The sequence below is a fragment of the Neodiprion pinetum genome, chromosome 1, assembly GCF_021155775.2.
Source record: "Neodiprion pinetum isolate iyNeoPine1 chromosome 1, iyNeoPine1.2, whole genome shotgun sequence".
Classification (NCBI taxonomy): domain Eukaryota; kingdom Metazoa; phylum Arthropoda; class Insecta; order Hymenoptera; family Diprionidae; genus Neodiprion; species Neodiprion pinetum.
In genome coordinates this window covers 35,880,317-35,905,461 of record NC_060232.1, presented here as the reverse complement: position 1 = coordinate 35,905,461, position 25,145 = coordinate 35,880,317, and the positions used below count along the sequence as shown (strand labels likewise).

The 25,145-nt window shown below is 37.5% G+C and overlaps 4 protein-coding genes and 1 long non-coding RNA gene across 8 annotated transcripts; 1 reads left to right on the top strand and 4 right to left on the bottom strand.

Moving 5' to 3' along the window:
- Positions 1-2,853: 2,853 nt before the first annotated feature.
- morgue (modifier of rpr and grim, ubiquitously expressed) lies at positions 2,854-5,857 on the bottom strand. The gene is made up of 5 exons (XM_046619674.2): positions 5,689-5,857; positions 5,460-5,585; positions 4,218-5,350; positions 3,967-4,138; positions 2,854-3,821 (listed from the first exon to the last, which is right to left on the bottom strand). Exons 1-5 carry the CDS (start codon positions 5,836-5,838, stop codon positions 3,705-3,707), a joined length of 1,698 nt encoding a protein of 565 aa, XP_046475630.1. The 5' UTR covers positions 5,839-5,857; the 3' UTR covers positions 2,854-3,704.
- A 612-nt stretch (positions 5,858-6,469) lies between these two features.
- Ube4B (Ubiquitination factor E4B) lies at positions 6,470-13,702 on the top strand. Its single transcript, XM_046636407.2, has 8 exons — positions 6,470-6,742; positions 7,671-7,961; positions 8,253-8,678; positions 8,767-10,133; positions 10,225-10,372; positions 10,476-11,162; positions 11,871-12,192; positions 12,307-13,702. The coding sequence occupies exons 1-8, from the start codon at positions 6,719-6,721 to the stop codon at positions 12,369-12,371; spliced, it is 3,330 nt and encodes a 1,109-aa protein (XP_046492363.1). The 5' UTR covers positions 6,470-6,718; the 3' UTR covers positions 12,372-13,702.
- On the bottom strand, positions 10,616-11,587 carry LOC138191426 (uncharacterized). The gene is made up of 2 exons (XR_011177727.1): positions 11,365-11,587; positions 10,616-11,284 (listed from the first exon to the last, which is right to left on the bottom strand). It is a non-coding gene; the product is annotated as an uncharacterized lncRNA (long non-coding RNA).
- Positions 13,703-14,627: 925 nt separating the features above from the next.
- LOC124223986 (gametocyte-specific factor 1) lies at positions 14,628-20,083 on the bottom strand. 4 transcript variants are annotated; one of them, XM_046636463.2, is made up of 5 exons: positions 19,937-20,083; positions 17,413-17,616; positions 17,211-17,337; positions 16,924-17,101; positions 14,628-16,775 (listed from the first exon to the last, which is right to left on the bottom strand). In XM_046636463.2, the coding sequence occupies exons 2-5, from the start codon at positions 17,518-17,520 to the stop codon at positions 16,544-16,546; spliced, it is 645 nt and encodes a 214-aa protein (XP_046492419.1). In that variant the 5' UTR covers positions 17,521-17,616; positions 19,937-20,083; the 3' UTR covers positions 14,628-16,543. The 4 variants fall into 4 exon arrangements, with proteins under 4 accessions (XP_046492419.1, XP_046492430.1, XP_068994329.1 ...); XM_046636474.2 differs by lacking the exon at positions 19,937-20,083 and adding an exon at positions 18,610-18,859; XM_069138228.1 differs by lacking the exon at positions 19,937-20,083 and adding an exon at positions 18,622-18,859.
- A 1,293-nt stretch (positions 20,084-21,376) lies between these two features.
- On the bottom strand, positions 21,377-24,913 carry heix (UbiA prenyltransferase domain-containing heix). The gene is made up of 2 exons (XM_046636443.2): positions 24,457-24,913; positions 21,377-24,125 (listed from the first exon to the last, which is right to left on the bottom strand). Exon 2 carries the CDS (start codon positions 24,102-24,104, stop codon positions 23,106-23,108), a length of 999 nt encoding a protein of 332 aa, XP_046492399.1. The 5' UTR covers positions 24,105-24,125; positions 24,457-24,913; the 3' UTR covers positions 21,377-23,105.
- Between the last annotated feature and the right edge of the window lie 232 nt (positions 24,914-25,145).

The following is a 25,145-nucleotide window of genomic DNA, read 5'->3' as shown; positions in this document are numbered from 1 at the left end:
GATGTCGGACCAATGCGCCGCTTTGCCGAGCAGTGGTTGGTTGAGGTTGCCGCTGAGCTCAACATTTTATTATACGGTACATCCTTCACCTGTGAAAGAGTCGATTTCTCCGCGATCTTTCTGGATCCTCGCGATGCTCGCTTTTCACTCTTCTGTGCGAGCTTCCGAGAGGATGAGTCACAAGGATACGATACCCGGCAGAGTGAGTAAATTATGTTCCGCCCTGACGTCAGTTTTTTTAAACCTAATTTATTTCATCGCCTGCTCATGGTATCCGTGGATACACACACTTGTACGTACATAGTATACTCTTTTGCGAGATATTTTTTCACATTTGTATATTCGCGTTTTTATGGCGATTTTACGCCAGCGATAAATCACCCGCGAAATACGTGTATTTCAGCTTCCCAAGAGAAAACAAATCTGTTTGCAAAAGAAGCCCGCTTCCGTTGCAAACTTTTCCTCTCTTCCAACGCCCACTCGGTAACAATACAGTTACGTCAACGGATGTTCTTCGACCTCCGAATAGAACCAGGAACCCGATCAGGACTCTCTCAACGTGCCAATCACTGATTTCCGCCGACTGCGGTAGGCGAATCGGTTCTGTGGTCCGCGGCGCAGGCGACCATCAACCCCCATCAAAGGCTGATGTCCTTTTTTGTGAGGTCGGAGCTAGGGCTATTCACCGTGACGAGCCAGTTGGGTGAAACGAGCGTTCTTACTTCTGTCCAAGTGGAAACCGCGCACCGGGTCCCGATTGAAGTACTGCACTGCTCTGTGCAGAGTATTTTGTAAAAACTCACCGTCACGAGGTCTGCTTTGAGCCTCTCTCGAACCTCTCAGATTACATGAGGGCCCATATATCCCGTGAATCGTTGCAGGATGGAACACACCGTGCAGAGAGATACCGAGCCTGCAGTCCTTTTGTCCGTTCTCGAGTTGCAATTCCTCTATATCTTTCTCTCTCTAGTCGATCCCAGCTTTATGCTCATGCGGGTTTAGGGGCAGGTTGACGTCGTTGGGGGTTTCACGTAGCCAAACATCCCCAGACTCGATCAAGTCTCGTGTGTAACGCGCACGTTATCTCGCTTGTATAACACTGATACACAGTGGTTTTGTTGCCCTTGATATTTGAGTGGTCTTGGTAAGATTTAACGTCAATGACCCAAGGAGTAAGCGTGGTTTTTCGAAATTGGCTCTAATTGTTTATTTCATCGATATTTTCATGTATGACTAAGAAAAGCAATATTTAGATAAAAAATTCAATTTTCTATTTCAATACATAAAGTTTATCAAGAAAATACTACACAGCTCAATAAAAAAAAGGGCAGCAAAAGATTCGTTTTTCTGTTTTTTTTTTTTCTTTTTTTTGTTCTACAACCGTTTTTTTCAAGCGTCGATTATAAATCTGAGGTTAGGAATTTTCGAAATCTAGATAATGCATGCTGGTATCGGAAATATAGAATTTTATAGCACCGACACACTTTTTAATCACTGAAGTAAAATAATTGTCAGGTATTTTCCTCAATATACGGCGAAGTATAATGGTAATCCTTACAGCGATCAAGAGAAAACGAAGAGTCTTACATACAAAGAAAATGGAGAGGGTAAATTATAATATAATAATAAAATAAACGAACCGTACAGCAAACGATATTGAAAGTGTGTTACATACGACTCGCTCCTAGCGGTATGATCAGCCATGCAAATATATCCTGTGATGTGGGACACGTATAAAGGTGTATTATTCAGTCTCTCGGTGTGGTTATACCGGTTAATAATGCTGTAATCACCGATGGCGGATGACGGCCGAAGTTTATACTAATGAAGCGTAAGTCCACGTATCTCAAAAGCGAAAAAGGACTCAACACTCCAACATGTTTTCATTTTATTTCAATTAAGATTTCGTAGATTCCGTGCCATTCCTTTATTCCTGCGTCAAATGAAAATGCATTGGAGTGTAATTTGTTCAGAATTGTGTATAAAATGAGGCTGCTAAGCCCTTTTTCGCTTTTGAGATACGTGAATTTTGATATTTGGAGACGCATATGCCAATGTCGAAATCGACCAGGGCACCCCCTTAAGGGAGCCAAGAAATTATGAAAGAGCCTTGCGTCGCGATTCGCGCTGTTAGCTGCAATAATAGAGCGAACTTGTCGGCTGTTTGCACGTGTGTGTGGTGAGGAGCTCGTCTACAGGATGAAGTTGTTGATTGCTTTTTACCCGGAGCCACGTACGTGAAGGCTGCGGCTATGTTACATGCGGAATTGAATCCGATTAGGACGTGGGGATCGACACCGATGGCACGGCCTTCGACAATTCCATCAAAGAGAATTTACACCGCCCAGCAACGGCGGAATCACAATTTCATATCGACAAAAGTGGTTTATAACACACGTGTAACTGGTAACAAATTATTGTTTTTTTTTTTTTCGTTCCGCAATCCTGACATCGGTCCCGATCATTTTGAGACTGAAGCTTTTAAGAATCTGGTTTATAGAAAAAAATTTCAATGAGCTTTATTACAACCTCCCGTAAAAGGAATGTAATAACACGTACGTACCAAGGTATGTACTTTTTAATTTCTATAGCAAAGTATTATTGCCAATACAATAATAAAGAGAGGTATCAAAAAATGTTGAGCTTTTCCGATAATGGTTTGATCTCAGAATAAGGACCATAATTTTGAATAATGGGACAGTTGCGAAAACAAATTATCATCTTATTTTGTAGCATCCCTATAATATAGGATTCAATAAAGTGCAGATGGTGCCTTTGTCGTTGAGAAGTAATGTCGGCGAAAATAATTTGTAAATACTTATTTAATGTTTATAAACAATAACGAATACTGAATAGTTGTATTTCAATTTAATATACATATCTGCTGATTATTTCGTCTATGTTGACGCACAACTTATTATTAGCCTTATTATCGGCAACTGAGCAACTAATACGTCCAGTTACTTAGGAAATACTATCACACTTCAGTTAACTTCACAGATTCGTAAATTGGGGGAGAAAATATTATCAATGTACGGAGATACAAACGTCGCGGAATAAGGCAGATATAATGTGTAGGTAACAGGTATGTGTTACGTGGTTATTCTTACCCACGGCCAAAGCTGGAAATATTTTTCAAACTCATATACATGATTGACGTGTTTAAAAGAAAGACGTGTTTTGAATATAAAGATACGAGTGATACATTAGTTAAAAATATATCACACGTATCGACCCTGTAGATTTTTTTAATCTTATTTTTTGTTTATTGATCAGTGATCATGTGATATTTTTATAGACTATTATCGTAGTCTAGTAACAAGCCCAATCGCGTTTTTCCGAGAAATCGTAATACCGGGACACATCGATTGGTACAAACAGCAGAGAAGCGTTTTACTACATAAGAAACACGAGATTTTAGCGAATGGTCGCGCTATTATTCAAAGCTATGTTAGAAAATGAATATAACAGCAACAAGAATACCGATCGATATCTAATGAAAAATATAGCGACAATATTTTTATCATAGATAAATGACGACGAATATGGAAATCGTTATTTTGTATAAATTGTAAAAAAATATTTGAAATGATTAGAAACAAGATTGGTGCTGCCAGTCTGTAAAACCATATTTCAGATTAGATATATATATCATTAATTTTCCGTGAGTTTCTTCGAGACACGAATACATTCTACTTATCTAATTACGAAGGAGTCAGTACATCGTGCATTGCATATCTCCAGGTCCAGGCTCTGGCTACATCCTCAAACCTTTCACGATCTTTTAAATACATCTCACCCAATTCTGGCTCCATGCAAACCTGCGAATTGATAAATATTAATAAAACTTAAAGCTCTACAAGTATAGCATGGGAAAAATATCAGACAAAATAATATCACAATTGTTGGTCAGGAATTGCAGACAAATCAAACAAACAATCGAATGATCTGTGAATCGGCACTTACTTCACAATATGGATCCGTGAGTAGACTCTGAACACTGATCAGTACCTTCGATATTGTGAGAGCTAAGGACCAGTTATGGTGAATAGAATCAATGCCGACGTCTCCATGTCGTGATACATTAGGATGCAAAATTTTTGTGAGAAATCTCACTACCGGCGGACACATTGGATAGCTGTAAAGGAAGAGAGTCTCATAAGCTCAAGTTGAGAATTGACAAAAAAAAATGGTACAGCTTCGGGACATGAATTCACCTGTAAGGTACTTGTAAGTATAAGTAGAAGAGTCCACCCTCGTAAGGGCTGCCGACTGGTCCAGTGATAGTCGCTTGCCAATGACAACACATCTGATCTAACGGAGTAGCCTCAATTCCTTCCGGAGGATCGATTCTGAGGCTTTTTAATTCGCTCCTCAGTCTGTTCCTCCTCCAAGAGTTTTCCTCCATTCTCGGCAGTCTTGTCCTTAGAGACGTTTGAACCAGACAGGCTCTGCAGGGGGCGGAAGAAGCAAGGTAATCGTATACTCTGTACCAATTTCCAACGTGCCCAATTGGCCTGTACAAAGGCCAGCGTAGTTTGACGTACTGTTGCCACTGCTGAGGCGTTACATGTGTCGAGAGCAGGCCACACCATCTTCTACACACTTTGCCAGCCGACCATAAGCTCATGTCATCAAGATGAGAAAATACTGCGAAGAGAACTTCTGGCGGCAGCCTGTCCACCAGGCCAGGTTCATTTATTCGCTCATGTTCCAGATGTTTGTGATTGGAGAGCAAATCCAGTCTCTCGGATAAGCTGGGGGGGCGTGAAGGCTCCCCAATATCACCATGTATTTGAAAATTCCATCTGTACTGTCTATTCTGAACATCATTTCCAAAGTTCTCACCTTCTCCAAGTGGAACCAGATCTTCTGGGCTGGGAAAATCATCTTCGGCAGGATCGTCTGCCCGGTTGTTTGGGATTTGAATGTTTGGAATTGGCGGTGGTGTATTTCTAAGATTATTTGGTGGGTTTGGTGGGTTAACGTTAACCGGGAACTGACATTGAGCTTGGTCATTGCTTATGTTATTTTGCACAAATGGCCGATTCATTTGCGGATTTGAACTTGAACTGCTTTGAGGCACCAGATTTTTCATATGTACACCAAGATTGATACCTGTGCTACATCCGAGTGCATTGGGATGATTACATCTCAAAGCAGGAACATTTTGAAAGGGTGAATATGGTGATTGATTCAAATTCAATGCTGATATTGGGGCATTCTGATAATTTGCAGCTACTGGATTTGAATTCTGTGGAGAATTGTGTTGTTGCTGACTCGTGCGTCGCTCAGGGTTGTAATAAAGATCTGTAGGCTCGTCATTGCCAGAGTCTTCGTCGTCAGTTTTCTGTTAACAATAAGGGTGACGTCAAAATGATTCAACCCTGATAATTTTTCGCCATTTCCCACCTCACGTCACATAAAAGTAAAGAAATAGTTGTCATAGTAATACTGACCTCGCTAAATATCGGCACTTGAAGTAGCCCGATATCATCTGGGAATAAAAACGCGTGGCAGGTCGCACAAACAGGCTCTTCGAAACAAGGTCCGTAATACCCGTTGCAAATGTAACAAGTGGTTGTCTGCGAGATAAAAAGGAAAAATATTAGAGAATGCCCACCAGAATCCAACGAAGGACGCCTGACGAGCATTTGACAATGGAAAAAATTATTGAACCGAACTTACGGCAAACTGAAACTCCGGGTATGGTATATTTTCGATAGCGTCGAGATAATCATCCTCCACGTCGGTATTCAGCGCTGAATCACTGCTGTCACTCGTTCTATCACAATTTTTGACGTGCCGAGAACTGGAAGCAAACTTTTCGCCAGCCATGTTTAACTGACTATTAAAAAACGATAGTAGGTCAACAGTACATCGCTTGCTGGCGCTTCTTGCATGTAGTTCAGAATTTCCGCGCGCCTTTCAAACTACGGATTCTGATTTATCGACGCCCCAATTTTCACAAATGGACCTTCTCGAACTACGAATAATGACAAATAAGCACTATACTGATCTTAGAGAGATCCCGAGAATGCTTACAACTGCTCTATCAAATACGTTTGCAAATTTCTAATATCTAAAATCGTTCTATCTGTTTTTGTCTACGTTTTTGGATTGATGAATAAGGTGTTTTCAATTAAATTCTCGAGATGGCGCACGTTGACTGATTCTGGACCAGGGATAACCTTAGATCATATACTACTGGGGGTAGCTGCTCATGACGTCAACCGCGCGAAAACTGTGACCGTGGTGACGAGAAGGCAAGATTATGTATCCTCGACTTACCCTGGATACTTCGTCTCTCTCACTCTGGATGTTATTGGGTAAAAGAAAACGTATCGGCCAACCATTTTGTAGAGCGAGAGAGACAGGTTGTACATGGCTTACGTGCTCTGTCTACTGCTCTATCTCCCCCCCCCCCAGCCGATTATGCTTTTTGTACACGCGCGGCTACTTCCAGTGGTACATGCTCTAAGGGGATAGCTCAGCTGTTTCGAACAATTGACGTTGGGTCCGTGAACTGTAAAGAATCGCTAATCTACCGTCTAAACGCAAACAGATGTGGAGTGACTGTCCGAATTTCTGACACATCTCAACAGCTACGGATACGGATTTTGCGAAGCAGAGATTTTGTACATTTATATAAGTAGTAATTAGATTACGGCCTACGAGGTGTAGAGCGCGTTTCACCGGGAATAGAAGAGATATCGCCATGAGCGAATTAAGTCAAGAAGAGGTGAGTCCGATATTACGCTAGTTAATTTATCAACGATGATCTCGTGAGTTCACTGGAAAGTAAGCAATCCAAAGGGTTAGGAGGGGACAGTAGAACCAACCGATGTCTCCGCCACAGATTTTGTCGACCTTAATATGAATATAATAATAAATAATAACAATACAACAACCATTTCGATTCCCATTAGTTTTACTGCTGAATAGCTAATCATGATTTTCTGTTAAAAAATAACGGTATCAAGTGATACCACGATTGATCTTGTTTCTTAACACTCATCAAGTATGCAGGATCCTATAATTGTCACAAAAATGAGAGTCATTCGAAGACATGCTTGTTTGTTGTCAGTTTTTCATGCTTTTTTTTGTCTAGCTACAAGAGTACTTCGACCAGATTTAGAGTCTAGAATTAAAGTGTGTAATTCAGTTATGTTAATCACATGCTTTTCAAACATACAAAAATCAATCGTAAAACATTTGATTACTGTGTAATAACTTTGCTTTCTTGGTTGGAATAACTAAACAACAGAAGCTAAATATAGATCTGGCAAAGCAACTCTTGTTTACTTGGCTCCCAAAAAAAAAATCTGCGCAATATTATTTCCTCTCCTTTGTCACGAACAAAGGATGACTGACCTGTATGTACAATACTACATGTTTGCCATACTTTGTGATTTACGTTTAATTATAACTTGAAAGACACTGCATAGCTTTTTTTGTAAAGTAATGCCAAGTATAATGATACTGATTTTTACAGCAATCAGTGTTCATTGCTTTTTTTTGCAATTCGATTCTATAAACTAAACTTTGTTTGACTGTAATGTTAGCTTTTGTGTTTTGTTTCGATTTATTGCAATGACTGATCTGTCATTTATTTTTTTTTTTTTTTATGACCAAAATTCTATCAGGTATATGTGATAATTCTTTCTTAGATGAGGAAAAGGCGGTTAGCCCGCCTTGCAGGCCTGGAAACCAGTATTTCCACTAATAGTTCAAATAGTGGAACTGGATCCATTTCTCCTGGCACTCCGGGTCCCTCAAGATCGTCTTCTGGTCCAATAATGTCACCTCCAACACAGCAGTTACAGCATCCAGAACATCCTATGGAAGTTGAAGACAGCAGTGAAAAGCAGTGCAACACTTCTGGCGTCGATGTAGATTCTGGAATTGAAAATATGGAAGTAGAAGAATCTGATCGCAGAGAATTGGCACCACGCTCCAGGGTGTGTATTAGGATGCTCTGAAGAAAATGGACGTAATTCACTTAACAGACTAATATTTGTTTAGTGTAGTTCCATTTTTTTCCTTTCTTTGTTTACTAAGTGACTATAACATTACACAAAAAGTAAACTATTCGGCTCAGTGAGTAGAAAATCAGTATTCTTTTCAGTTCTTAGAAACCTAGTTAAGAAATGCAACCTTGGGATTTGAGAAGAACAGTACAATATTGTTGCGTTGGCAAATTGGAAACAAATGTGCGACATCAATCATATGAATCATTTTTACCTTAACAGACAACGAGTTCCAGTACAGAGGTAACAGTTGACCAAATTCACACAGTGGTCTCACGCGTCCTCTGTGTTTCATGGAAAGAATCTACGGAAGGTGCAATATTTCTTCCTCAAACAGCAGCTAATGCCTTGGAGCATGAACTCTCAGATGTTACTGATATTGCTAATCAGGCCCTGATGGAAGTGCTCTGCATGTTCTCTCGAGGCGAAGATCCACTGAAAGAAATAACATCGGATGCTTCTTCCGATCGAGAAGGCAGTCCCAGCAGCCAAGCAAGCCCTTTGCTGAGCCCTGTTGTTACTCTACCTTCCTGTCCTGTACCCACACTACCTCTGCCCACTGCTGGCAAGTCTCAGCAGCCAAAAAGTCTTATTTATTTATTTGAATGCTACTCCAGAGTTGCTGTAGAAGAACGGAATCATCCTAAGGTAAAATCCTATTTACAACTTTGAAATAAATTCGCTAAGCAATGAATCTGCCTTACACTTTCAATCTATTTGTGTTTCTAAATTGCAGAGATGTAGCACACCTCCGCTTTCTGAAGTTTTGGCCACACTGCGGGCTCAGTGTGTGCAACATGCAAGTTTAGTTCTACAAGGATTGGTTGGCATCTGCCAAAGTGTAATACCGTCAACGCCATCTCCGTCACTTCTCTATCCAGTGCTATCGCAAAACCTACCTAGAGGTTTCCTGCATGAACTTGTGGCTAGAACTCACTCTAATCCTCACGTGTTCACCAAGATTTTCACCCCGTTACTCCAAGGCTTCTTTCTCTCTATGCAGCAAGCAAGCCTGATTGGTAACACTCACCGCCGGCCAATCGAGGCCTTGGAAGAACTAATTGAGATACGCTGTGGATCCACTGGCAATATTCGTCCAATTTGTCAGTTGATAACGCACCAAACCCAGTTTTTACCTGACGTTTTGACGACTGCAGTTGGAAGAGAGCTTGCCAGAACATCATTCTTGGGGCCTTTCCTTTCCGTCTCCGTATTCGCGGAGGATCAGCCCAAGGTTGCGGAAAAATTTTTCAGCGGAAATCCTGCAACAGATAAGTCAATAAATTTAACTCTACAGCAGGAGCTTGAAAGCACTAGATCGTCGCTTCACAAAATGTTCCATGCAATTCTTGCAAATAGTAGTAGCTGCCGAGAAGCTACACTGGCGTATCTGGCAGCTCTTCTTCGACACAATGAAAAACGGGCTCAAATTCAAACAGAAGAATTTGCCCTTGCAGGAGATGGTTTTATGCTCAATTTGTTGTCAGTTCTCCAGATGCTTGCTGTCAAGATTAAGCTCAACACGATAGATACGCTGTATCCGTTTCATCCTTCTAGTTATGTTGAAATAAAAAATGATACCAGATTAAAGCTCAACTCACAGGAAGTGACAGAGTGGCTTGCGAGCTTGGAGTCAACGCACAAATGGACAGAGGCAAAGTTTCCAACTCAATGCTGGTTTTTAACTCTTCACTGTCATCATCTGGCGCTTTTGCCAGCTTTGCAAAAATATCAGAGAAGATTGAGAGCTCTCAGGGAGCTACAGAAGATGCTGGATGAACTACAGGCAACTGAGCCGCAGTGGAAAGATGCTCCTTTTGCAGCGCACAACAAGGAGTTAATGAAACGATGGAAACAACAGTTGAAACGACTCGGTAGATCAAAATCTTCCGCAGATGCTGGATTGATAGACCAAGTTCTTTTAAGGCGATCTCTTCACTTTTATACGTCTGTTGCCGACGTTCTGCTCGGTCTTCTTACCCAGAGACCTGCTGGTAGTGAATTACCTACCCTTCCGCTTCCTCAACACGTTCCACCTCAATTTACTGCCTTACCTGAATGGTATGTCGAAGACATTGCAGAATTTTTGCTCTTTGCACTTCAGTAAGTTTCCAATTTTGTCTATCTACCCCTGTCTTGTCTTGGGGAAATTTCTTCATTCACTGTTTTTTTTTTTTTTGTTTTTTCACAATAGATTCAGCCCCACAGTAGTGGCCAATAACATGGATAATTCGCTGATTACATGGCTGCTAGTTGTGATATGTACGCCACACTGTATTCGCAATCCATACTTAATTGCTAAAATTATTGAAGTACTCTTTGTGATCAACCCCAGTGTTCAGGTACGCTCTAAGAGCTCTACCTCTTTATTACTTTATTATTGAACAAAAAAGTGCATATCTCGGTAAGGATGAAATATCGGTAAAAGTTTTTATTGTTTAACAGGGGAGAACAGAAACTCTACATGACCAAGTGATGGCACACGAGATATCAAAGACTTTCTTGGCATCTTACCTTATGAAGTTTTATACAGATGTAGAAACAACTGGTTCCAGCTCGGAATTCTATGACAAGTTTTCGATCCGTTACCATATTAGTTTGATATTGAAATCCATGTGGGAGAGTCCTGTTCATAGAGCTTCCATCGTCAACGAAAGTAGAAGTGGAAAGCAATTTGTCAAGTTTATAAATATGCTGATGAATGACACAACGTTTTTATTGGACGAAAGTTTGGAATCTTTAAAACGAATTCATGAAGTGCAGGAACTTATGTCCAACACTACAGCATGGGCTGCACTACCTCAAGATCAGCAACAATCTAGATCAAGACAATTAACGGCCGACGAACGTCAGGCGAGATCTTACTTGACTCTTGCAAAGGAAACTGTTGCCATGTTCCATTACTTGACTGTAGATATCACAGAACCATTTTTACGTCCTGAATTGGTCGGTAGACTTAGTGCCATGTTGAACTTTAATTTGCAACAGCTTTGTGGGCCGAAGTGTAAAAATCTAAAAGTGAAAAAACCAGAAAAATATGGATGGGAACCAAGAACATTGTTAAGTCAATTAGCCGATATATACTTGCATCTAGACTGTGATAATTTTGCTGCTGCTCTGGCTGGGGATGAGGTAAGAGATACGACTACATATATACAACTTTGTTTTGGAATTGGGCAAATAAACTTTTCAACGTTTCTATTACAATGGTTAGCTTTCAGTAACTCTGGCCTTCTCTCACTAACATTTACCACCTGGAGTAAAAAAGTGAAAAAATTAATCTATTAACTCATTAACACTACCCTAACAACACAAAACAGTGCAGAAACGATACCGATATATATATTTAATGTCCGTGCTCCTAGGATAGCGAATGTCGTATTCATACACTTGACAGAAGAGCAGTTACAGCGAAGTAATGCAATTATCTTTCTTCTTTTTTGTATTGTTTGGTAAATCTTTCATCATATACATATTCAAAACCCAATAGAAACTGTTTGTTTCTCATTTTAATTGAATGAGAAAAACAGTGAGTCACCTGAAACATCTCTTCAAAATTTGTAATACAGCAAGGACTACCAATGTTAAATATTCTAATTTCAAAGATAGGAATGAATTGTTAAATAACAATTAATCGCAAAATATTTAATTCTTCGAAAGTATTATATGAAGTTTAATTTGAAGTTGATTAATATATTTGGCTATGCAGCAAACTTATAAATTAGAGACCTTAAAAATATTCGATACATCAGACTTCTACTATTCACAATATGTGCAAGTCAATCGATATATCTAATGAATGTGACAGTTCACTCACCATTTGTGTTGAATATATTACAGCGCTCATTCTGCAAAGAGCTATTTAATGATGCTGCGGGTAGAATGGAAAGGACTGCAATTAAGACTGTGACTGAAATTGAGCGGTTTCGAGCTCTAGCAGAACGGGCAGCTGCTATTGCAAGGGATAATCAGGCACGTGATGAGGATTATGGGGATGCACCTGAAGAATTTCGTGATCCTCTCATGGACACGCTTATGGAAGAGCCTGTCAAACTTCCATCTGGTATCGTCATGGATAGAGCAGTGATCATTCGTCACCTACTCAATAGCGCTACAGATCCATTTAGCCGTCAGCCACTTAGTGAAGACATGCTGACACCTGGTCAGTAAAACGTCATCAGTCATGTCCTGAAAAAATAATGATCAAACATTTATTGATTATCATATTTTGTAATTAATGTGGCAATAAATAATTATTCACTCGTAATTTTCACAGTCCTGGACTTAAAAGAAAGGATCTCTGCATGGAAACAGGAGAAGAAAAAGTCTGCAAACATGTAAGTGCTACTAAGAACGTGATGAGTTATTTAAAATTTGAAGAGGAATCTGAAGAGGAATTTGAAGAGAAAAAAAGACAGAAACGAAAAGATAGAAAAAAACTTTGTCACATTATTCGTGCAAATAAATACCAGGTGGTGCATTCCATCGGTTAAATAAATGCCGCCCTTTTACGTGAACGTGACTACAGTGCAATGATCTGTGCAGCTGTTGCGCTCAATGAAATTAACAGTTTTCATACGACAAAAACACTGACTGCAGCTAGGAAACTGCCAATATTAATCCAAGCGTGCGTTTATATTAGTTTGTAAATAAAGAAACAAATACTGGCTATGTTGTCAGTGTACAAAATTCAATTTTGTTCATAGGTTTAAGTGATTTTCTTCGTAAAATTCAAATACTATACATACGTGCGTACATACATATAATCTTTTAGTACCGAATAAATTCATAATACTTATCCGAATAAGACAACCAAGTCTTTGACACAGGGTGATATTGATTATGGCATTGTATACATTTGAAAATAGAACAAAATACCTACTTCGTTATATAAATTTATATAAAAAAATAAGAATTAGTTTCGGAAGATTCACCGTAATTGGCAGTAGACATTTTCGGCATGTGAAACACGTCAGTAATCTGTTGACGAAACCCTATTACTAATCTTTAAGAATAATTTGACGTACGAAAGACAGAGAAATGAAAGTATTAGTTCTAACTCCCAACTATTCACATGGAGTAACTTCCTGCCGGTGATATTCAGTGACCATTTTTTTTTCTCTCAAGCTCTGCACTCACTGTATGAAAAATAGATTTATTGAACCTGTTGAACAATGAGATATCCGTCATTTGTCGATATAAATAACAAATAACGACCGATATAAGTAAAGAAGAAAAACTATTGACATACTCACAGGCTTTTATCAATAAATAATATGTGAATTTTTTCATTTCTATTGCATGAATCTAAGAAACTCTGTGAAAGAGGGAAAGCAATATAAACAATACAACTAAATTGTCGTTAAATAACGGAACATACAATGAAAGACAATTTTTAAAGTTACAATCAAATGTATATACTTTGGAAAGTTTTCGTTAATAATTTAGATCAATTATATTTGCTAATAAATTTTAAATAAAAATCAATATGTATTCGACTTAGGCAAATAAAGATCTCACTACCACTGATCATAACTGTTAGCACTTTGTTACATCTGTTATAATCTGAAGTGATAGAAGTGGATCGTCAGTATTTGTCTATACTAGCCAATCAATGCACGAAACAGAATAAACGATGTGTGCCAGCTGCAATTGGCATTGACTATTTACGATTTGATGAGTGTGATGTTCCAATTCCCAGTATATTCCTTATTGTTTGCTTTTCATGAATGATTAAACCACGTATCTCTTTTACAGAGAGTGCAGAGTACAACTAATCTGGTGTCACATTAAACAAACCAAATCATATACATTCAGTTATTATTATGTATATTGATATGTGCATAAATTATACTTCTAATATTATAGTTATTTTAACGAATGACTGGCAATAAATTACTCAATAGCCAAATTCGTAATAGTCCTATTTCATAGATTTTCACTCTGTCTTTGCAAGAAGATATAGCATTATAGCAGTAAAGTTCAGTGAACAAATGGTAACAGTGATCTCAAATCCATTATATTGATAATAGCTAATTATTATCCGCGTTCAATGACTACTATTCTCCCAACTCGGCACCAAGATAATCATTAGTATCTAGTTGAAACTTCATAGATACGATTTTATAATCTTATTTGCCTCGGTGGTGAATGCTGTATATCCTAACATGAAAAAAAACTGGGCAGGTCAAAGTCATAAACGGCAGAACTTTTAAACTACCTAACAATTTTATCGGAAAATGATAGGATACAATTTAATTTAAAGAATTTTAATTTCAATTAATCAAGATGTAAATAATCAGAAGCTATTGTATTGTAATTAACATCACTAAACTTGCTAAAAAAAATATGATGATAATAATAATAATAATAAGTTAATAGAAATAAATGAATTTTGGATCTCTAAACTTTATCTTCTCCACTTTATTATAGAACTCAATTAATTATTTCTCCTCAAAATCATCTTATCACATAATGCGATTTTGTCAAATATCTCTTATGTTTCTTCAAAGAGATATCTTCTCAAATTCAATTTATCTGTAATTTAAAAATTTTTTAGCATCATGGTAAACACGGTTATTGTTTTTACGAATTGCATTCACCCTCAAATTTATATTTCATACGTGATATGTTATTTGTTGCAAAAAGTTGAGCTTATTCAAATCATTAGATAAAATTTATGGGTTGACAAAGTCAAGTTCTACTTCATATTTTGAGTAAAATTCTTTTCCATTTGAACAATTATCAATTGCTTATTATCGGTCTACAGTAATTTTACTGAAACAAAGCTATCCAAATCTTAAATGGAACTGAATTAAATGTTTTACCAACAGTAAAATTACAATAGAAATAACTGTCAATATTTTATAATTGACAATAATTAACTTTAGTCAACCAGACCTGTAGAAATACGGAATAGAAAATGTTAATACATACCTTGTACATTTAAGAGCGCAGCAGCTTTGCTATAGTTTAAAACAATGATTCATAAAATTGTAAGGTTGGTGTTGTATAAGGTATTGGATAAGAATAAACTCTAATTCTAGTTCTACTTATTCAAACAATTTGCAACAAGAAAGAAGCAGACTTTTTAGTTATTATTCAATTAGTGATAAATGGCAATCTTGAACAATTAATATATTTTTTCATATTAATTTTTTTTGTTACCCTGGAAACTCTACATACTCTCAGTTCAGCATATTTTAGATAGTTAAATACTTATTCATAAGGAGTCATGTTAAGAGTGTACAGAGTATAAAAAAAAAACCGCACACTTATTTTAATTCTACGTTTCTGAGGATTAATAACGTTTTAACATCCTAAGTGTTCTCATCTTATACAAATAATCTCTATGTTTCATCACGATCTTATAGTTTTTTCAAGGTTCATATATATATAAATTCTTCAGATGCTACGAACGCAATAAACTTGACCTTGAATCTGCAATGCAACCCATCATTTAATAAACATGTATAGGTATATGTACTTACATACCTACATAGGTATATATTTATGTATTGCACGGTATTTGAAGAGTTAATTATTCAGCGGTTACCATGAATCTGCTGATACAATCTACAAATTTCTGTATGTCTAAGAAATTTCAGGAATGTAGTGAAATGAAAAAAGTAAATTCTCATTATTTTTCACTACACATTCTGTTGTCGGCTTGAAAAATATTTGCAGTAGTGACTCTGTTGATCAAATCCCGGAAACTAAATAAATTCGGTTTTGAAACCAGTCAGAACACTCATAATACATGGCAAACGTTAAGCTTCTCTAGAAATTATGAATATCCGTTATAATATCAGGTCGTTCAAGTTTCTGATAATTGGAACATATAATGTGCAACGTTCACAGTAGTTGTGTAACATATTTTGATACTACTTATACGTGCTTTCTTTGATAGCATAGATTGTATGATCTTAATTTTAATTGTACATATCAGGGCAAATTTGAAATGAAGAAATAAGCTAAACTACTTGGAGATGCTGAAATAAAATAGACAGTGCTAACGATATTTATGTGAAACACTATCACTATAAGAATCTGTAAGTGAACTAAAATGGCGAATTAAATTTTGTTTGATGAATGATATTAATGAATATAAATTTAGAAATAACTGGAAATACACTATTCCATTGATCTAACAACGAATATTTTTATCTTTACGGATTTGACAGATTTCTGCCAAATTGCTTCTACTACAAGTGAATCACAATATGTGTATTCGCATTGAACTGAATGACGTACCACTTTTGACATTTTATGAATAAAAATAGATTATTTATTTGGTAGTTTTACCAGTACAATTTGCACGTATAAGCTAATTGTAAAACCAGAATGTAAGGCCATTATATAGGCTGATTGTTATCTTTCAGAATAAAATTGTACATTCAGGCCTATTAGTGACCAGGTTATTTGGAATACGCTAAATAATTATTAAAAAAAAAATGCTCAGCAAAAATATCACTCTTCACTTTATGATCTGTATCAAATTTGAATCGATGGCTCTAGTCATTTCTTGGCAGAGATATTCCTCTACCAAAGCTGAATGGTTTCTGTAGCCGCAGGTGCGCTGATGGGTTCTTACCACGCCCAACACCCATCACACTGATAACTGATTCCATATCAGACGCTTCAGCTCTATCTGTTTCTCCTCCAACCAACATTGCCTCTGAGTAACCAAGAGGACGACGTAAGTCCTGATTAGGGTCAATGAATTTTTTGTATCTGGACTGATCCCTAGAATTAATAATTGTTAATTAGGAATCAACGTCAAGGATACTAGAGTAAATATTATAGAAGATCGAATATTACACAAAATAAGGGCAGAAACAATATCAAATGATCTACTTGTGTGTGATTTATAAATTTTTTGATTTTACATCACCTTGGTTGGAGAAAATTTGAAGTAGTGCTACTGTCTATTATATTAGATCGTCCATCAATTGAGGGAATCCAATCCCTGTTGGATTCTTCATCCCAAGATTCTCCATGATCTATAGTGCTTGTTACAGCCTCAGATCGATCCAAGAATTCGGTCATTGTGGACCCATGGTTCCTAATGACTAAAACAAATGATAGTATACAATAAGATTTATAAAATTGAAACCCAATGTGTGTGGCCAACAATAATTTTCTTTAAACCATTTTAGTCTACAGATTGAATAACCATACACTGATGCTTTTCAGGTTCTAGAACCATGCGCTGAGGACAGTTTTGAATATGATCGGTTAATTCGTGTTCAAACAATCTATGTGTTGCATCATACGGGCAAGTTTGTTTGTATCCTTTTGGATAGTTCTGTAAAAAAGACAAAGCAGGATGAAATTTAAAAAAATGCAATACTTGTTTACCTTGACTTTTGACTAAACTAACCTTTTCACATTTAACAATGTGCATTTGAATTTTTGACAACGCAATCCTGTGGTACTTGTCGTACGGGCAGGTGACAACGGGGTCTGAATATATTGATGCGGTATTCATGATTCGCAGCTTCAAGGAGCGGAGAATTAACCGACGTATGTAACCGCAAGTAAAATCGTGGATAGCAGAGTTTAAGAACCTTACTTCAGTCGTTGCCTGCAAAATATAAAGACAGTTGTTCTAATGGGCTTCGGTGTGACAACCGAAAACCGTCGTGCCCTTGCGCTCCCTGAGATGTTCCAACGGTAGAGTTGAAAACTTATTGCAGAACATCAGAGTTACCGATTTCGACATGGTGCTGGCTGCATTCACCTTCCGAGTAACACAGTCTACGCAATGGTAAGCCCAAGCTAGTACTTAGCCTGTGTGTATTTACCGACTTATCGGCGATACAAGAAATTAATAATGGGAATAAATTTCTTCCAAAATTCGTAGCAAAACAGTGATTTAATTAAAGTTGAGGCTCCCGAGAGAATCAGATGTGATAATGATGCAGAGACAAAAGAATATATATGCATATGCGGTCCATGTACGGTATTAATATACATGATCCATTTACGATTAATACGTGACGCATACTATAAATTGTATAATTTTCCAGACGTTATTGTCATGTATTCCTATGTATACAATGCCAACCACTCAACAATTGCAATTTGTTGATCCTGGTCGTTCAGTGTTTTTTCTGATTCAAAAGGTTATCTGAAGCATGTATATTGGTTTGATAGTACAAAACATGACGTTTTCAATAATCAAACATGTAAACTTGAAAATTAGTCCTGAAGGTTAAAAGCAATCAGGTCAAGGACCTGGACAGCCAGAACTACGGAGCGCATTTCCCGGATGTCAAAATCCACCAGGTGGCGGACCTGGACAGCCAGAGCTACGGAAAATTAGTCGTGAATGTCAAAAGTCATCAGGTCAAGGACCTGGACAGCCAGAGCTATGGAAAATTAGTCGTGAATGTCAAAAGTCATCAGGTCAAGGACCTGGACAGCCAGAACCACGGAGCGCTTATTCTGGAAGTCGAGTTTTGCCAGGTAGCGGATCTGGCGCGCAGAAACTACGCAGTGCTTGGTCAAAAGTCACCAGGTAAAGAACCTGGACAGCCAGAACCACGGAGTGCTTGTTCTGGAAGTCGAGTTTCACCAGGTAGTAGACGTTGAGCGCAGAAACTACGGAGCGCTTGTCCTGGAAGTCGAGTTCCTGCAGGTAGAGGACCTTGAGCGCAGAATCTACGGAGAACTTGTCCTGGAAGTCGAGTTTCACCAGGTAGCGGACCTGGCGCGTAGAAATTACGGAGCGCTTGTCCTGGAAGTCGAGTTGCTCCAGGAAGCGGACCCGGAGCGCAGGATCCAAGAGGTAGAGAACTCGGTACTCAAAATCTGCGGAGCGCGATTCTCATACGTCCGCTCGACTGCGTGATTGTTTCCAGACTGAGGAATTTGGCTAGCTGAGTTTAGATCGATGACGTCAACAGAAAAAAAAAATTGGGTGACGTCACTTTCGGAATATCCGAACATCCAAACTTTGGTTTCGAACTTTAATACTATGTATGATGTATGATGTATGATGTATGATGTACGACATATGATGTATGATGTATGATGATTTTAGTTTTTACATTTCAGTCAAGAAATACGCACTTTATCTTTCCTGCCGATTCCAGACTCATGCGGCTAAGCCCTTCGATGATCAGCCGTTAACTAAAGATGCATTCTTCAGTTAAAGGGTCAGCTAATAACGCTGCCGTTCTGCGACAGTTGGATGATACAAAGTTTTACTCGTACCTTTCAAATCTGTGTCAAAATACACTCAAAGTTTTATGAAGCATCGTTCTACTATCTCTCCCCATAAAAAAAAATCGCCGACAATCACTTTCTTAGGTCTTTAAATCAGGACACTGCGTTAAATACAGTCTCGTATACGGAGCATCGATTTCATCTCGATCAAAATTAGCGCATCCGTGATGTATTATAGTTACTCTGAATTTGTTTCCATACGAACACTTTTCGAAAAACAATTCTGCTTCTCTACCTAACGTAGATACTTCACTTGCGACTAGCTAAAATAGCGTTTCGATTCTGTCCCTATGAAAATTCAAGATCGAGAGAGCAAATGAAAAGGTGTTCGAATATTTACGAATATTAATGTTATAAAATACATGACGGAGCAAGGGGACGAAGAGGACAAAGGTGGTCGGAGGTGGTAGAGGGTGTTAGGGGGTGGTCGGAGGTGTTCGGAAATGGTAGAAGGTGGTAGGAGGTGGCAGAAAGTGTCTGGAGGTGCTCGAAAGTCATCGGCGGAGGTCGTGGAGGACGAAGGTATTTGGCGGCGGGGGGAGGTGGTTGACGGAGGTTGGCGGTGCTTGGAGGTTGTTGGGGTGGCTGGCGGTGGCCACGGTTACGCGTCTTCTCGGGAATGATCGAGCTGATCGACATTTTTAAATCGCAGTCAAGTAGTCTTACGTACTCACTTGGTGGTGACTCAATCTGAAGCTTTCATACCGACACTACTTTGGTTGCTACGAATGTCGGTGTTCGTCTGTTAGGTAGAGTCGATAGAGCAGAACCCTCCTACGCTCTCAGGCCCACCTGGGCCCAGTTGCCCGCCGAAAACTGGTCCCAAAAATTTACCCAGCGGTATCCATCTTTGTATTCTTCAATCAACGCCGCTGTGGTTGAAAAATAGTGTTCAGAAATTTGATTGGTAGGAAATCAGGTCCATCTTTAATCCCTGAAAACAGGAACCAATTAGATCTATTTTTCTCAGTTCCGCGAGAAATCAAAACATTTCTGCTTACACAGAACTCTCGAGCTCCACCCCCCCCCCCCCTCCCCCCTCGCCGCACGACACTGGTTCCTCTCCCAGGAAAACGAGCACTTGATATCTCCGCTTGGTTGATCAGAAAAAAACTAACATTCGAATGAACAGATGTATTAAAATTGTGACTACAGAAATTTTCGAATATGTTTCATGTACTTGAATAAGATTTTATTTCTCAATCGAAACATTGATTGATAAGCGCCCATCACTATTTTAGAAACTTAATAATCTGCAAACTAAGACTACAAAAAAGCAATACAAAAAACTCAATCAAATATTGAAATATTGATAAACTAATATTATTGAACTAATGATTACATCGTGTAGTAGGGAAATTCAGGCATTATCATTACTTTTCTGACATGTAAATTGATGATGTTATGTACAAAGTAGCAATTGCTTATTACATTAAGTGGGATATTAGTAATATGATAAATATCAGCCTGTATGCTTGAGTATGGTAGTTATGAAACATATGTGATTATTTTTTTTCAAAGAAACATAGTGTGATATTTTTTTCCTTCTAAACTCAAAATCCATGAAAATTGTTCAATGCAAGAAGCTTCAATTTCTTGGATGTGTGAAATTACTCACATACATTTGCGTTGACTATATATTCTTTTGTCAATGACATTTGTTTAATTTATAACCTTGTTGGATCATACTGTAATTGTGAAGAACAATTCAAGGAAGCAATCACTGTAACTTCAAATTTTTGATACATTCATAGTACAACTACTCGACAGTAAATTTCTGTCAGTGTCGCATTTTTGTTTTTTAATTACTGTTTATTGTTTGACACCAAATTGCGAATGGTAAAAAATATCATGAAACAAGGTTCGTGTGTATTATATAACCATTTTGTATAACATATCAACATTGCAAAAGCAATAGAAATGAAAAATTCTGTGTGATGTGAACGTTGGTGATAAAATAGCCAATGAGACATAAATATGTCGACAGAAACTGTCGCAACACCTCTAAAAAAGTACAAAAATCAGTTGAGAATTCGATATTCTGGTTCGAATGGGTATATTAGTACGATTTTACACTACCAAACTGTTGTTATTGTCATTCACTTGGGCACGAGTATGAAACATTACATTATTATTTATTGTACTTTTGGTTCGCTAATAAAATAAGAATTGTAATAACAATTATTCGTGTATGGTACCAGTTGTATATCATTAGCCTCAAGTAAACTTGTTAAATTTTCTCTCATATTTTCTCCAAGGTTGTTCGAATAAAGACTGTACAGAATATGCAATAGCTATGGAGTCTAGAATGCAGACTCACTGACTATTTTCTTTCATTGCTTTAATATATGCGATTTGCGATTAATACAAAAAATAGTGCTGTTAGTTCCATCATTTCTATAATTATCAATTAAGCTGTCTACGATTTGAAATAAATAATCACTATTGTTCATACCTATTAAATATTTATTAAAGCTGTCAACCAGCGGTCAAAACGGCTTTCTTGACCAATGTGAAGGGCTTCACATAAATATCAGGCAATCTTTCGAAACCCATATTATATATATATATACACACACACACACGCCACAAATGTATATACATATATATATATATATATATATATATATATATATATATATATATATATATATATATATATATATATATATATATACATATATATATATACACACACACACATATTCATACATACATACACACACGCACACACACTATGCGACATATTAATAATGCATAAATAATTTTAAACGTAAAATAAATCATAACAAGCCTCTCCCTAGTTATATGAAGGAAAAAAGTATGTAATTAACAATAATTATGCAATGATAATATTAATAATAACAGCAATAAGAAATAATAAAAATTGATGCCAGTATTGGATCTGAATGTGCTGCAAGAAATGCCGAAAAATTAAGTTTAAGGTTACAACAAACTTGGACTTATAATTTATTCCTAATGTAAGCATAGCTTCTAGAAGATAAAATGATCAATTCTTTTGTTTGGTATCCACATAATTGCAGTGTTCCAATTTGCTTTGAATATAACGCAAACGTTCGATGCTAATATTCTCACTTGCCAATGTTGTGTAGAATTTAATTTTCTTACGTAACAAGAATAGCGAGCAAGTATTTTCATATCTTCTGCGGTGGTAAAGCGACAAAAACTATGTTGTAACCTAATCTTGGATTTTCAATAACACGTATCAACAAACTGTAATTACACAACATTTACTTTTCTAAACAGGCAGCAATTGTTACATACCTATACGATAGTTGAAAAAAATAACCAATGTAATATAGTGTCAAGACTGAAGGGTTTGGACTAAAACTTTTTTGGTAATGGCGTTGGTGCTACTTGCCTTTGTACTTTGGGCAGAGATTAGTAAGGCAGTAATATCGCACAATACTATTTACAGTAGTGAAAATATTAAGTCATATCAAATGTATTGAAAACATCGTTTGAAGACATAGCCCTTGCCTCTTACCATCTATTGTAATTCAATGATTAAATAATCATTAAATATCCATGAGCGACAGTCCAATTAAACTTCATAAGCATTGCTGTCGATTAGTTTATGATCAGTTTATTTTAGTACAACCGCATTTCAAATACTGACAATAGAATATAATATGTATCAGTGATTTTTCATTCATATGCATCTTGACAAGATCACTTGAGACATTGTTTCTACACATTTCAATTCACTTTATAATTCGATTGCATTTTGGGAGGCAATCTAAGCTGTCATTGCTTTACAATCATTCCTCACATATTGTATCAATATTTGCAAGTGCCTGTTAGCTGATAATTGAGTTACATTCAACGAAGGTAAGGAAGAGGGTCGATAAGTAGACAAGCTACAACGTACAATATTCCAAGAAACATATTTAGTCTAGCAGTTTGCTTTGGTACGCCCTGGATAGTTTCTGGAGATCTGAATTCTTTTTCTATTCGAAATGCTGCGGGCAATGTGACCAGCGGTAACAAAAACCACACCGAGTACCTCAATGCAAGTACAACGAACGTTATGTAGGGCGAGAACAGTAAAAAGGCATACAGAACGTGTGACGCTGTGTGACCAATCAAAATTGCTAAAGTTACTATTCCGACGCGTCTGTCACTCTCCAAATCCCTTGTATTGTTACTATGTAGAATAGCCTCTGTGTTTAAGGCCAAAGGTATGGCATAATACATTGTGCCCCATTCAACGTATCCAGTCTGTGCCATAAATGCAAATAAAACGGATATCGGGCCAAATATGACTAAGATCAAAACATCACCTAGAGCTATGTATTTCAGGCCGATACCACCGGTATACAAAAACGAGGATGACAAACCTCCGAAATAAACGAGAGCCAGATGCTCCATTTTAGCAGGTGAAATGGCAGTAAGTAAAATAAAGCCTAAGCACCCTGCGGCATATAAGATTGCACCCAAAGATACGAGCTCATCTTTAGATAAAATATGATCGACCAATATTCGATCGTCGCTTTTTCGACTGTCCACACCTTTGACATAGTCAAAGTATGTGTTTACAACGTTACCTGCCCCGTGCACCGAGACGATCGTGAATAAAGTAAGTACAAGTGATATCCAATTAAAGCTCGTTAATCCTATTAATCGATAGGCAAGTGCCGATCCAAGGAGAGTTGGCATCAAAGAAGCACTTAATGACCATGGCCTAAGGGCCAAGACGTAAGAGGACAATTTCATTAAAGGAGAATCCAGCGTTGACGATGTGGAGCTGGCGCCATCGAAGCTGGGTGATGGAGGGGTTGGATCCATCTCCGCATGGGGATTTTCGACTCCAATCAACATTTTGCTCAACGTTCTGGTATCCTAATAATAACGGAAAATTTGCAACAGGTTAATCGGTGAAAAATACTATTTGGAATTAGACGTTTTGTACATATCACCAGAAAACTATACCAATAAAATAGTTGAAAACTGTTTATTTTCTTCAATTTTTCAAGTTACGACAATAATTGTTGTCTTAAGAGAACTTTTAATCAGCTATGACCAATGATTCCTTACGGTACTTATACTTTTGATATACTACACATGCAAATTACACGTCGTCCATAATGCGATTAATATTCATGTTAAGGTATCATGCGAATGATTTCTATAGTAAGTATTTCATAGAAATATGTATGAAAATGCTATTCACCTGTGATACTTGAAGATCGGTAAAAGTTAGGTTACAGTGATGTCCATACTTCCGCTGCGAGCATTAAACATCCGTTTCAAAATACATCGGTATAATTTGATCTGTTATTCACATATGGGAACACATTTATCCTTCAGTCGTTTGACATTTCTGTGCGTATATTTAAAAAAAATTCAAGCAATGTCTAAGACTCGAACACACTGGTGACGTGTTGCAGCGCTTACCACGCAACCCCGTCTACCTGCCATATAACGAACTAATTATTTTCGGTTCTCTGGTTTTGGATCTCTTCCAGAGAGAAATCTCTTCTAGGCTCTGATGAAACGATGCCTCCAACGCTCCATCGTTTCCTGTGCTTTCAAACAAACTAAACTCAAAGAACGGCGTAAAGCGTATTTCCGGTCGGTAAGGGTAGTTGATCGGCAGATTGACGTCAGACTTTATATTTAAAACACGACTCAGCACTATTCGGGAGATTTTTAATGGAAATTACTATATTTTTCGTATTCAACACGTGAAAAATGTCTCACCTCATTAAAATCAATTTGCAAAACTGTACAATGATTAACTTGCAATGCCACGTAAGGGGTCTTCTACTCAAGTAATCATGGTACTAATATCGTTCGAAATGATTTCATACTCTCCGAAATCACACTGAAATCAGCAATATTAAAATAAAATTCTACTTT

What these genes read in the sequence shown, in the direction of transcription:
- morgue (XM_046619674.2), bottom strand. Translation starts at nt 5,838, where the DNA reads ATGGCTGGCGAAAAGTTTGCTTCCAGTTCTCGGCACGTCAAAAATTGT. An exon ending in TACTTACAAGTACCTTACAG is followed by an intron (nt 4,139 to 4,217) that starts GTGAATTCATGT and finishes CTTCCTTTACAG; the next exon opens with CTATCCAATGTGTCCGCCGG. An exon ending in TCACGGATCCATATTGTGAA is followed by an intron (nt 3,822 to 3,966) that starts GTAAGTGCCGAT and finishes ATCAATTCGCAG; the next exon opens with GTTTGCATGGAGCCAGAATT.
- Ube4B (XM_046636407.2), top strand. Translation starts at nt 6,719, where the DNA reads ATGAGCGAATTAAGTCAAGAAGAG. An exon ending in TGATCAACCCCAGTGTTCAG is followed by an intron (nt 10,373 to 10,475) that starts GTACGCTCTAAG and finishes ATTGTTTAACAG; the next exon opens with GGGAGAACAGAAACTCTACA. An exon ending in TGAAGACATGCTGACACCTG is followed by an intron (nt 12,193 to 12,306) that starts GTCAGTAAAACG and finishes TAATTTTCACAG; the next exon opens with TCCTGGACTTAAAAGAAAGG.
- LOC124223986 (XM_046636455.2), bottom strand. An exon ending in AGAACCTGAAAAGCATCAGT is followed by an intron (nt 17,102 to 17,210) that starts GTATGGTTATTC and finishes CATTTGTTTTAG; the next exon opens with TCATTAGGAACCATGGGTCC. An exon ending in TCAAATTTTCTCCAACCAAG is followed by an intron (nt 16,776 to 16,923) that starts GTGATGTAAAAT and finishes TATTAATTCTAG; the next exon opens with GGATCAGTCCAGATACAAAA.
- heix (XM_046636443.2), bottom strand. Translation starts at nt 24,104, where the DNA reads ATGTTGATTGGAGTCGAAAATCCCCATGCGGAGATGGATCCAACCCCT.